The 14,010-nt window shown below is 47.9% G+C and overlaps 1 protein-coding gene and 1 long non-coding RNA gene across 2 annotated transcripts in view; one reads left to right on the top strand and one right to left on the bottom strand.

The window, feature by feature from the left end:
* LOC138299809 (uncharacterized) overlaps nucleotides 1-14,010 on the bottom strand; it is a 282,390-nt gene that overhangs the window by 61,990 nt on the left and 206,390 nt on the right. The gene's annotated exons all lie outside the window — the stretch shown is intronic.
* Nucleotides 1-14,010, top strand: part of LOC138299803 (alcohol dehydrogenase 1-like) — a 204,689-nt gene that overhangs the window by 139,507 nt on the left and 51,172 nt on the right. Inside the window, exon 8 of the mRNA XM_069238372.1 lies at nucleotides 2,884-3,022. Within this exon, the coding sequence (XP_069094473.1) occupies nucleotides 2,884-3,022 (139 nt within the window). The remainder of the gene's footprint in view (nucleotides 1-2,883; nucleotides 3,023-14,010) is intronic.

The raw sequence follows: 14,010 nt of genomic DNA, 5'->3' as shown, positions 1-14,010 counted from the left end.
AGGAAGTAGTTGAGGTCTCAAAGGTGTAGGATAGGATGTAAGCCCTTGTCCTTTTTTGGCACTAGAAAGTAGTGGGAATAACAACCATGACCTACTTCTGGCACAGGGACCTGCTCTATGGCTCCCTTCACCAAGAGAGCCACGACTTCCTGGCGGAGAAGTGCCAGATGATCCTCCAAAAGATGGGTGACTGATGAAGGCATGGCTGATGGGTTTTGCAGATAGTTCGAAAGGGCTATTCCCTCCCTTTCGAATCCGTTCATAGTAATGGATTCCCAGTGGGGCAGGTGATGGCGAATCCTGCTGCCAACTGGATCGGAGTGAGGGGATGGGCTAGGAGAGTTTGGAGACTGCAGTGGGGACAGGGGTGGACTAGGTAGACCTCTGGCTCCCCGTCCCACCTGGGATTCCACGTCCCTGGCCACGCAGTGGCTGAACCGCATGGGTGGCACGGTGGCTGGGTGGGGGATGCAACAGGGAGCCCCTTCCGTGGCCATGAAAGGTGGACTGTTGGGGGTGAGGGGCAGCAGAAAGGCCATGGGACCCAGCCGTAGCCCGGGAGTCCTTGAATCTCTCCAAGGCCGAGTCCGCCTTCTCTCCAAAGAGACAGGAGCCATCAAAGAGCATGTGTATGCGAGATTGTTGGACATCCCCGAAAAAAACAGAAGTACACAACCAGACGTAGCGTCTCAAGGCCACCGGGCCACAACAATTCTACCTAGAGAGTCGGTCGTGTCCAGCCCACATCTGATAGTGAACTTTGCCACGTCTTCCCCCATTGGTGACAGATTGGGAGACGATATCACGGGCCTCCTCCAGTATGTGTGGGATACGGTCACGCAAGTTCTGCCGCAGAGAGTGGGTTTAGCGGCCCAAAAGGCATGTAGTGTTCACGGACCACAGTGCAAGACTGGAGGAAGAAAACATCTCCTTCCAAAATTGTTCCAGCCTTTTTGATTCCCTATCCGGAGATGCAGAAGGGAATGCGCCCGAGGATGAGGATGCGTTGATGACAAGGCTCTCAGGCGTGGGGTGTTGGGACAGGAATTTAGGGGCGATGGTCCAGACCCAACACAGGGGCTCCTGTGAACAGGACTAAGTAGCCAAAAGGACATCAGTGAGGGTTTCATTGAATGTCAGAAGAGGCTCAGATGTGGAACCCCCGGCTTGTAGCACCTCCATCAGGAGATGAGCTGCCTACTGTTCAGATCAGGTCTTAAGGTCAAGTGCCTCAGCTGCCCTACTGACCACCATGGAGTAAGTTGCTCCCTCCACCATAGCAACAGTAGGAGTAGACAGCATGCCAGCTTCTGGAGAGGTATCCAGACCATTGGCCTCACCCAACTCCTGTGCCCAGTCCAAGTTAGGGTCATCCTGGTATTCATAAGGGTCCGGGGACCCCTCCAATCCTTCCCCGAATTTGTATCCATAAAAATAAGGGTCAAAATCCAGCTTGGGGTAAATAGGCCTCATCGAAGAATGAGGTGGCGTCGGCTGGGTAATCAGGATCAGGTCGACATCAATGGTGGGCACCACATACGTCGGGAGCGTCAACAATTGGACCAGCGCTGGGGAAGGTCTCAATGGAACGACCTGCATAGGTGCAGATCTGAGAGAGGATCTGGAGGGGACTTTGGGTTCAGCGCCAGTGGCTCCAGCCACCAAAGGCCCCCTGTCCAAACCCCTGGGGCCCGAAGGTGCCGTAGTGGGGTTGGACTGCCAACAAATGAGGTGCATGGCCTCATAAAACTTCTTTAATTGGGCAGGGGTCGCCCCGGCTCCCGGAAACTCAGGGAGGCGTGGAGCGTACTCAGAAGCAGGCTCCGAAGACGGAGGCCTCGAGCGCCGAAACTCCACCCCGTTCCTCGGCTGATGCGACGCAGGAGAAGTCGAAGGATGACGGGATCTTATCAAAGACAACGAGAAGTCAAAGTCATAGGGTCAAGGTAAGGAGTGGTGGTGGCTCTGCGACCAGCCCTGAGTCCTTCCCCTCGAGCGAGACCGGGACCTATGCGGAGTCGAGCACCAAGCCGCCATAAGCTTGAGGGACCGCTAGATGCATGGCCCCGCAATCGGAGCATGACTTTGGATTGTGGTCGTGCTCCAGGCACCACAAACAGTCCTGATGCGGATCTGTCACCGACATCATGCGGTGACCAGCTTCAAATCTTGTGAGAACTGTCTTCCGGGACATCCCTTGGGGCACCAAAAACTCACCAAAAGTAGACAAAAGAATCTAAATCAGTCAAAAATTGACCAAGGGTAGCCCTCTCCGGATGAGCGCATGCTGCGGAAAGAAAAGAACTGGTGTCACTGCGTTGAGGCAGCATCTATGTAATACTCCCGATGTCATCATGGCAACTACGACTCCAACAACGCCCGCGAAGTCGACCTACGCCACCTACCGGTGCGCAAGGATATTGCTCAAATAAAAAATCTCCGGATCCAGTCTGATACCTGGGGGAAAATTCTAAGGTAAGGAATCTGCAACTAGAAGCCTTAAATCAGTATGATTGATTCATATGATTTAAGCTAATAAAGGTTTTGTAAGAATGAGTATTAAAAGAACTATACTTCATCTCTACTGTTTGTTTAATAATAAATCATGTCAGTAGTTCATCCGAATATAAATGCACAACCTCTCATGGTAAAACGTGATGTCAAAAGAAATTGAGGTCACAATGTCCACCATAATTCAAACATGCACATTTATACATTTCATGTTCATTTATAAGCCTAATTGAGAAATTAGCCGATGGCGACTTAAAAATCCTAACTTTCTATGACACTAATGTATTTTAGTAAAATTATCAGTGCCCAGGCCATCGAAGTAGCAACATTTCCGTTTACAGCTGTTGTACTAACGTTTTGCTTCTTTTTTAGGCTGGAAAAGCAAAGACAGTGTCCCTAAACTAGTTTGTGATTATTTGGCAAGGAAGTTCGACCTGGACGGACTAGTGACCCACACACTGCCGTTTGACAAAATCAATGAAGGATTTGACCTGCTGAACAAAGGGGAAAGGTGAGCATGTCTTCCCTTAGTTGCCCTGATGTAGCTTAAGCTTGACTACAATAGACTCCTACATGTGCATCTTCCATTGTATCAAAAACTGACTTTTCAGACAAAATTAACAAGTGGAATGTGATTGAAAGCTATTTTTGAATGCGTAAATCACTGAAAATTATTTTATTGAACAAAGGTCATCCTGGAATGTAAATGTCCCCATCTCTTGCTTTTTGTGAACCATAATGTGCCATTTATGTCCATAGATTGATTTTACAGTCATGAAGTAGGGGCAGAAGCACGGGTAGTGCTGGGGGATATATACACAGAGGTTTCTATTGTAGTGTTTACCACATTCGCCATGTCTTTAGGGTTTACCAGGCCTATACTGAACACTACTTATGCTTAGTGGCAAATAAGACTGGAAATGTTGGTGGGAGGGGTCACGTATTAGCACACTCATGCTAAAGGATATGATAGAAAGAATTTTTCGAACAAAAAAAGTGTTTTTCAAATTTTGCTTCCAAGGGAAAATGTTTTGATTTGCTGGTAGACATGTGTGGCACTATTCAGTGGATTGTCCATCCACTGGCAAACTGCAGGAGTAAATATAGTTGTGAAGGAGTACCCAGGAAGTCACTTATTGATTAAATAATACAATTTGTTTTGGAATTCTAAGTAAATGTTTACTTTTCTTTGACTTTTGGAAGATTCATAAACACCACAGTCTCTCAACTTATAATTCAGAAACTTGCTGTTAAGTCATCATAAATTCGATGGGCCTATGATCTTCACAGATGCAGGTGATTATCTATCATCTTACCCAGCAATGCCTTAGAAACTAGCTACCTATAGCTGTCACCAGGGGCCATAAGTACTTGCATTGCACTTGTATTGCCATGTATCGACCTGCATGATTCAACTTCTGAAGAGACACTGACATTTTTCGGTTGTAGAGTAAGGCAACATACATAGATGCAAATCTCTGTATATGTAAAAGTGCCTTGCACTGCCTTGCGTTACCCTGCATCCGGCAGGCATTACATGGGTGGAACATAAGCATTCTCATGCATAAGCACACTAATAAACCTGGGTTTGCCCCAAAATGGCATACCTAAGAAAGGCACAACCAAAATAAACATCTTTATTTTTCATGTACAAGCATTTTACTCTGTGTATGTCTTTCTGCACAGAAAGGGATAGCTTCCTGCACAAACAATCCTGACTATAATCTAGGCACCCTGGTGTTGTGGTGCAAGAGTGTCTGCGTTTACACTATGCAGCAACAAGTGTGCCAGCTCAAGGAGAGGGGAGAAGTGTGCCATATCTTAGCAGAAATGTGCCAAATCTACTCTCTTCCTGTAAGGAAATGCCTCCCTTGGCATGGTTACCACCTAACTTTTTGCCTTTTGTTGATACTAGTTATGATTGAAAGTGTGCTGGGATCCTGCTAACCAGGCCCCATCACCAGTGTTCTTTTCCTAAACTGTACCTTTGTCTCCACAATTGGCACAGTCCTGGCACACAGAGACCTTCCCTGGCCACAGGGCTAAGGGCTGCAGCATGTATTATGCCACCCTGGGGACCCCTCACTCAGCACATGCACACTGCCTCTCAGCTTATGTGTGCTGGTGGGGACAAAATGACTAAGTCAACATGGCACTCCCCTCAGAGTGTCATGCCCACCTCTCACTGCCTGTGGCATAGGTAAATCACCCCTCTAGCAGGCCTTGCAGCCCTAAGGCAGGGTGCACTATACCACAGGTGCGGGCATGGTTGCATGAGCACAATGCCCCCACAGTGTCTAAGCAAAACCTTAGACATTGACAAACTCCCAGACCATATACTCTATGTAAGTGCAGGGTAGCCACAAACACGAACTCCACAGTTCCATAATGGCTACACTGAATTCTGGGAAGTTTGGTATCAAACTTCTCAGCACAATAAATGCACACTGTGTGCATTTTTCAATAAATCCCACACTGGCATCAGAGGGCCTATCTTAGAGATGCCCCCTGTATACCAGTCCAAACACCAGTGTTTGGTTGTGGCAGGCTGGCAGAAACTTGTCAGCCTGACGGGTTTCTGGCCACATGGGCTGAGTGCCTTTGTCACTCTGTGGCCAGGAACAAAGCCTGTACTGGGTGGAGGTGCTTCTCACCGCCCCTTGCACGAACTGTAACACATGGCGGTGAGCCTCAAAGGCTCATGCCTGTTGTTCCAACACCCAAGGGAATCCCAGCAAGTGAAGATGCCCGCCCCTCCGGACATAGCCCCCACTTTTGGTGGCAAGTCCTGAGGAGATAATGAGAAAAACAAGGAGGAGTCACCTACCAGTCAGGACAGCCCCTAAGGTGTTCTGAGCTGTGGTGACCCCTGCCTTGGGGGAATCCTCCAAAACAAGATGAAGGATTTCCAAAGGCAGGACAGCCCCTATCTTGTTTTGGAGGATTCCACCAATAGGAATAGGGATGTGCCCCCCTCCCCTCAGGTAGGAGGCACAAAGAGGGTGTAGCCACACCCCAGGACAGTAACCATTGGCTACTGACCCCACACCTAAACACCCCCCGAAATTGAGTATTTTGGGGCGAGCCTGAACCCAGTAAATCATACTCCTGCAACCTACAACAAGAAGAAGAACTGCTGACCTGAAAGCCCTGCAGACGACAACTGACTTGGCCCCAGCCCTACCGGCCTGTCTCCAGACTCAGAGGTCACTGGTCCACCTGGATGCATCGCTGTGCAGGTTCTTTGAGGACTCAGAGGACTGCACTGCATTTAAAGGACCAAGAACCTCCCGAAAGTTGGTTTCTTGTTGCTGTTTTTGAAGAGACTCACGCTTCTGGCGGGAAGTGAGAGTCTTCACACACTGCACCCAACGCCCCCGGCTCGAGTTTGGAGAAACCAGCACTGCAGAGAGCACTCCCAGGTGACTCCAATGACGTGGACACCCTGAATCGACTTCCCTGCACCCCACCAGCGACACCTGCAGAGAGGATCCAGAGGCTCCCCCTGACCACGTCTGCCTGGTAACAAAGGAACGCGACGCCTGGACCAAGCACTGCACTTGCAGCCCCCAGGACCGAGAGGAGCACCCTACCAGTGCAGGAGTGACCAGCAGGCACCCCTCATCCTAGCCCAGTCAGTGGCTGGCCCGAGAAGCCCCCCTGTGCCCTGCCTGCATCGCCAGAGAGACTCCCATGTCCCTCCATTGATTTCTACAGCAAACCCGACACCTACTTTGCACCATGCCGCCCCTGCGCCGCTGTGTTTTGTGTGCTTGTGTGTGCACCCCCCAGTGCTCTACAAAACCCCCCTGGTCTGCTCAGTGAGGATGCAGGTACTTACCTGCTAGCAGACTGGGACCGGAGCTACCCTGTTCTCCATAGACGCCTATGTTGTTTGGGCCCACCTTAGACCTCTGCACCTGACCAGCCCTGTGTTGCTGGTACTGTGGCTTTGGGGTTGACGTGAACCCCCAACGGTGGGCTGCCTATGCCCAGGAGACTTTTCAGGTAAGTAAAGCACTTACTGGGGGAGGTAATTTTGGTAAAGTTGACTGTGTAACTGTAAGTACTACTATTTTAAAAATGGACACAGTGCAAAAAATCAACAGTTTGATTTAAAACAGCTGTTTGCCATTTTAACCAAAAGTTCTATACTTACATGTGTGATATACCTTACAATTTATGTACTTACCTACATTTATTTTAGAACCACAAGATTAAAATGTAAGAAAATATATTTTTCTATATAAAACCTATTGGCCTGGAGCTAAGCATTTGTTGTGCACACACACAGGCAATAAATGAGAACACACACTCAAAGACTTAACCTCTATTTGTGGTAGTGTGGTTGAGCAGTTAGGCTTATCAGAGGGTAGTGTTGATAGTGGCAAAATTAGATAATACTAATGCTCTAAGGGGAACCCTTGGACTCTGTATATACTGTCTCAAAGTAAGAGATAGTGTGCAGAGAACCACCTTTCTACACTTCCTTTCATGCAAAACTGTGCAGCAAGTTCCCTTGCTGCTTTGCATGAAATAACAGTAAATCTGTCCCTTGATTACAAGGTGAAAGAGTCAGAATTTTATTGCTACATATCTCATTACTAAGAAGGATAAATCCCTATACTTTTATTTCTGACATTTTACTCAAATCACATACATATATGACAGATCACCTAACCATTGGATTTTCATGATTTCCAGTATGCAGACCTTTCCCACCAATGTGACTCACGGATGCTAAAACCTTCAAATTTTGGTCTGTAGGAAGCTGGCTCTGTATATACTATGTCCACACTATATCTAATTTTGATAGAGTCCAGGGTTCCCCAAGAGGCTTGACAGAGGCAATAATAGATAGAGCATTAGTATTATCTGTGGTAGTGTGGTCGAGCAGTAGGCTTATCAGAGGGTAGTGTTAAGCATTTGTTGTACACACACAAGCATTAAGTGAAAACACACACTCAGTGACTTAACTCCAGGCCAATAGGTTTTTATATAAATTAACAATAGAATATTTTTCTATTTTTGGAACCACAAGATCCATTTAATGTACTTACTATGCAAAATACCTTTCATTTAGCAGGTAATAGTTGAGACTTTTAAAATAGCTTTTTTGCCATTTTTAATGGAAGCTGTGTACAATATTGAATCCATTCAAAGTGGACACAGTGCAATTTTCAACAGTTCCTGGGGGAGGTAAGTACAGTACAGTTTTAGTGGTAGGTACCACACTTAAGACTTCAATCTCCGGGGTATAGGTAGTCCACTGTTGGGGTTTCAAGGAAACCCCAAACACCCAGCAACACAGGGACGATTAGGTACAGAGGTCAAACAGGAGCCAAAATAACGTGGCCACCTATGGAGACATGGGGTACTCTGGTTCCAGTCTGCTTGCAGGTAAGTACCCGCATTATCTGAGGGCAGACCGGGGGGTTTGGAGTAGTACTGGAGGGGCCCCAAGTAGGGACAAAAACCACACCCTCAGTGGCATGGGGGCAGCCGGGTGCAGTGTGCAAACAGGCCATTGGGATCTGAATAGAATTCTATGGAGGGACCCGGGGGTCACTTAGGCGCTGCAGGCAGGGCACAGGGGGGCCTCTCGGGCAAGCCACTGACTGGCCAATGGTGAGGTGCAGAGAGGTCAGCCCCAGGTGGACACATCATCGAAGTCTCCTGGAGCCTGCTCTGGATAGTTGTTTTCTCTGGACACGGATGAGCCCCCACTACTCTGCACACAAGGCCCCCGGCCCATCTTTAAAGGGACTCCCACCCCACTCCAGAAGTGTGTCTTTTCTTCTGGTTAGGCAGAACCACTGCCCACGAGAGTTCTTGGTGCTCGGTGACCCAGGCAGTGCCCTGGAGGCTTTTCAGGGGTCACTGGTCCTGTAGAACGCGTTGTTCTTCAGTTTCAGGGTCTTTGAAGCAGGAGACTGACTTGGCCCCAGCCCTACCAGCCTGTTGTTTCTTTTTTTGTCTCTGCAGGGTTTTCAGCTCGGCAGTTATTCTTCTTCTTGTAAGATCATCAGGAATCTGAAAAGCTGGGTTCAGGGTCAGCCCTAAATACTAAATTTAGCCCTGTGTTAGGGTTAGAGGGCAGTAGGCAATGGCTACTGTCCCCGAGGGTGGCTACACCCTCCTTGTACCCACTCCCTCTGGGGAGGGGAGCACATCCCTATCGGTCCTAATCCTCCAAAGCAAGCTGGAGGATTTCTCAAGGAGGAGGTAACTTCAGCTCTGGTCACGTTAGCCAGGACCACACCTGAGGGGGTGACTCCTCCTTGTTTTTCTCATTATCCCTCTGGACTTGCCGCCAAAAGTGGGGGCTGTGTCCAGCTAGTGGAGATGCCCACCCCCAGCGTGCCCTGGGGCATTGTAACATGAAGCCTGAGCCTTTAACACCTGGTAATGAGCCTCACAGTTCCTGCAGGGGGAGGTGTGAAGCACCTCCACCCAGTACAGGCTTTGTCACTCTGTGGCCAGGAGCAAAGGCACTCACCCCATGTGGTAATAAACTCGTTTGGAAGTGGCAGGCTGGCACAGACCGGTCAGCCTTGCTCTAGCAGTTGAGCTAACATACAGGGGGCATCTCTAAGATGCACTCTGGGATTTATTGAAACATGCACACACACTGGCATCAGTGTGGGTTTATTGTGCTGAGAGTTTGATACCAAGCTTCCCAGTATTCAGTGTAGCCATTATGGTGCTGTGGCGTTCATAATGACAAACTCCCAGACCATATACTCTATAAGTGCAGGATAGCAATACTATGTCTAAGGGTTTGACTTAGACACTGTAGGGGCATAGTGTTCATGCAGCAATGCCCTAACCTGTGGTATAGAGCACCCAGCCTGAGGGCTGTAAGGCCTGCTGGAGGGGTGACCTACCTATGCCACAGGCAGTGGTTTGTGGGCAGGGCACTCTGCTTTGTCTTTGCAGCTTGTGTGTGCTGGTATTGGGAAAAGTCGATGTGACACTCCCCTTAGTGTGCATGCACTGAGTGAGGGATCCCTGAGGGTGGCATAATACATGCTGTAGCCCTTAGAGACCTTCCATGGCCACAGGGCACTTGGTACCAGGGGTACCTTTTACAAGGTGCTTATCTGTGGTCCCACAGCTGTGCCAATTGTGGAGACAAAGGTACAGTTTTAGGGAAAGAACACTAGTGCTGGGACCTGGTTAGCAGGGTCCCAGCACACTTCCAATGAAAGCTGGCATTAACAATAGGCAAAAAGTGGGGGGTGACCATGCCAACAATGGCATTTTCCTACACGGTCTAACCATCATGAAGGCACAAACAGTGAAGGGTTTTTCTGAGCTACAGGGGTATGAGCCATTTGCTTGCTAAAGCAGCCCAGATGCAGAAAAAGACATCAATGCGGTCCTTTCACCTCAATTTGGCAAGCCTACTGTAGGAAAGTGGCCCTTGTTGTAGTTACCCCCCACATTCACACTTGTTGCCTGATCCTGATGCTCACTTGACTGAAGTGTGCTGAGACCCTGCTAACAAGGCCCCAGCACCAGTGTTCTTTCACTAAAAATTTACCTATGTCTCCCGAATTGGCACACCCCTGGCACACAGATAAGTCCCTTGTAAATGGTACCCCTGGCACCAAAGGCCCTGTGGCCAGAGAAGGTCCCTAGGGGCTGCAGCATGTGTTGTGCCAACCTAAAGGATCCCTCACTTAACACATGTGCACTGCCATTGCAGATTGCCTTTTTCTTCCCACCAACACACACAAAGTCAACATGGCATCCCCCTCAGAGGGGTGACTTAACCCACTGCCTGTGGCATAGGTGTATGCATGGCACCCTAACAGGCCTTAAAGCCCTAAGGCAGGGTGCACTATACCACAGGCAAGGGCATAGTGCTCATGCAGCCATGCCCCTACAGTGTCTAAGTCCATTCTTAGCCATTGTAAGTACAGTGTGGCCATATTAAGTATATGGTCTGGGAGTTTGTCTAAACGAACTCCACAGTTCCACAATGGCTACACTGAATACTGGGAAGTTTGTGGGTTCATTATTCTGAGAAGTTTGATGCCACTCATGCCAGTGTGGGATTTATAAAAAATACACACAGAGGGCATCTTAGAGACGCCCCCTGTATTTTACCCAATCCTTTAGTGCAGGACTGATATCTCTCACTGGCAGGCTGACACAGACCAGAGTTTCTGACCCCCTGGGGTGAAAGCCCTTTGTTTCTGGCCCCAGAGAGCACCAGTTCCTGCAGGGGGGGAGGTGTGAAGCACCTCCACCCAGTGCAGACTTTAACACCTAGCGGTGAGCCTCAATGGCTCAGGCTTCATTTTACAATGCCCCAGGGCACTCCAGCTAGTGGATATGCTGTTTTGCTTTACTAATGATAGTGCATGAGTGTTTTAGCTCAGACAAAAATCTCTGGAATGCGAATATTAGTCCAAAGAAGACATTTATTATTTCACTATGCAAGGTTCCTAAAAGGAGATTGTGCATGTTTTCATTTCATTGCTGTGACCATTTTTGAATGTGTCCTTTCAGCATGCAAAATGATTCTCCACTGCAATATACACAGCAAATATATGTACCGATATTGTAATGCATATTTTTTTGTATTCACCATGAGAAAAGGGCATTACTGCCAGATCCCAAGATCAAAGGGATATAAAGCAATCCGATGCTGAATAGATCGAGGAGAGAGAGATCAATTATCCTCACTGGAAGGATGGCACATGCCAGTGTTCTGGATGTGCCTGAGAACTGCAAACACTCTGTCCCCAGTCCATCTGGTCTCGACCTCTTCCTCTCTTGTTTGTTCAAAGTATAAAAGTCTAAAACTTCTGCAGGGAGAGGGATGTTCATTTATTCAACAAAATGCTGATTACTCAGATGGCAGAAAACTGACTTGTTTTGAATTGGCACCTTGGGACTGTGACCAAGTCCTGACATGTTATTTTCAAAGCAGGCCTAAAGCACATTCTTATCAGTCTAGGCCCTTGGTGGGAAAAAAACACTAAGAATAAAAACATGAGCACATTGTACAATGTCGAAAACTATTTTAGCATTAGACACTGCCACGTTAAAAGCTGCAAGTAAAGTCAATAACCTAGCAGTACACAGGAAAAATGAAGTTGGTGGCCACTAATTTGACAACTGACTCCATGTTGCACTCTGTCAAAACTCACATATCATTACAGATGCCCAGCCCATGGACAAAGCCCCACTTTTAGCGGCAAGGCCAGAGGGATAATTAGGAAAAACAACGAGGAGTCATCACCTCAGCCAAACCACCCCTAAGTGTCCAGAGCTGAAGTGACCCCCTCCTTGCAGAATCCTCCATATTGGTTTGGAGGACAGGGACCAATAGATTTAGGAATGTGCCCCCCTCCCCAAAGGGAGTGGGTACAGAAAGGGTGTAGCCACCATCAGGAACAGTAGCCATTGGCTACTGCCCTCTGACCAATAAAAACACCTGTAAATCTTGTATTTAAGGACTCCCTGAACCAAGCTAGTCAGATTCCTGACAATCTCACAAGAAGAAGGACTGCATAGCTGAAACCCGAGCAGAGAAGGAAGGGAGACAACAACTGAATTAGGCCGGTAGGGCTGGGACCGTCTTCTGCTTCAAAGAACCTGCAGAAGAAAGGCGACGTGTCCTGCAGGTCCAGTGACCTCTGTGATGCAGGCAGTCCTCTGGAGGTTTCCAGAGGATCAAGAACTCCTGTGGACAACAGCCCTCTCCAAAGAAGAAAAGAAGAAACCTCTTCTAAAGGACTCCCACCTCACTCCAGAAGCATCTCACTCCAGAAGCATGAGTCCTAACCACTCTGCCCCGATGCCCACGGCCGAGTCCAGGTGGCCCAACCAACCAGAGAGGACCCCCCAGGCGACGGAGACCAAGTGCCAACCCTGGGTTGACCTCTCTACCCCTCCACAACGACACCTGCAGAGGGAATCCAGAGGACCCCGCAGACCGCAACTGCCTTGGACGAAGATAACCGACACCAAAGAACCCACTGCACCCACAGCCCCCAGGCCTTGGAGAAATCAACACCTGGGGCAGCGACGATCAACAGGAAGCCCTCTTCCCTGTCTGACCTGGGGGTGGGGGAGTGTCTCGGGCACACCAACGAACTCATCTGCAGCACCTGAGTGACCCCCGGGGTGCCCTCATAGAGTTTCATTGGAAACTCAATGCCCTGTTAGCGGCACTGGGGTGGCCGGGTGCAGAGGGTGTGGGATTGGTGCCTACTTGGGGCCCCTCCAGTGCTCCTCTAATCCCCCCTGGTCTGCCCTCTGAGCTGCGCGTACTTACCTGCTGGCAGACCGAATTCCGAGTACCCCCTGTCTCCAAAGTTGAGCAATTTTTAACGTGGGCTCCTATGACCTCTGCACCCGGCTGGCCCCGTGTTGCTGGTGGTGGGTGTTTGGAGTTGACTTGAACCCCAACGGTGGACTACCTATAACCCGGAGACTGGAACTGTAAGTCTTGTACTTACCTCTAAAATTGCAATTTCAGAATAGTTTCTGGGGGGAAAAAATAAAGTACAGTGTCCACTTTGTGTGCATTGTTGATTCCATTCAGTTTTCTGTAAAAGTTCTATTTTAAAATTGCATAGTAATATTTAGCTCTTTGCAAGTACTTTATTTAATGTATTTACCTGCTAATTGAATCTTGTGGTTCTAGAAATAAATGAACAAAAGATATTTTTCTAAATACAAACCTATTGGTCTGGAGTTATTGCTTGTGTGTGTACAACAAATGTTTAACTGAAAACACACACTCAGGCTTATCAGAGGGTAGTGTTAAGTCATTAACTGCTCGACCACATTACCGCAAATAGAGGCAATAATAGATAATACTAATGCTCTGTCAAGCCTCTTGGGGAACCCCTGGAGTCTGTATATACTACTAAGATCATCTCTCATTTTGAGATAGAAGTGTGTACAGAGCCAGCTTCCTACACCTATGTGATGTACTGTCTTACACATTCCCCCATGCAGGTTTGCCATTATCATAAGGAAAGGTGTTAGTAAAAGAAACAATTATGCTATGCATTTCAAATGTATGTCTGTAATACATATGTTAAGCCAAACGGTGCAGCCATCAGACTATGCATGTTAAATTTATTGGCCCTACTTTAGAGTTTCCAAACTGTGGGTTGAGATCCACAGGTGGATCTCTACTCGATTTTTAGTGGGTGGCGAAAGTCTTGTTATAAGTCATATTCAAAACTCGTGCTTGTTAAAGAAAAGTATGCTGATCATTAGCATTTGGCAGGAGTGAAGTAAAAATCAAACTAGATGCAACATGACATCACTGGAAAAAAGCACGCTTATCAGTTGGTGTTAGAGTTCTCAGAATTGTCCTATTTAAATTAAGTTACAACAGATTAACTTCTGTTTGAAGATGGGGAGATGCAAAGAAATGAAATATGCTGTTGGTAAATAAAAAAATGTCTAGCTTACGCGTCAAGAATTTTCAATTCTATTAAGGACACGAAGGCGAGGATTGTGCTT

This window comes from Pleurodeles waltl, chromosome 1_2, assembly GCF_031143425.1.
Source record: "Pleurodeles waltl isolate 20211129_DDA chromosome 1_2, aPleWal1.hap1.20221129, whole genome shotgun sequence".
Taxonomy (NCBI): Eukaryota; Metazoa; Chordata; class Amphibia; order Caudata; family Salamandridae; genus Pleurodeles; species Pleurodeles waltl.
Note: the sequence above shows the minus strand (reverse complement) of the source record. Positions and strands in the feature narration are given on the sequence as shown.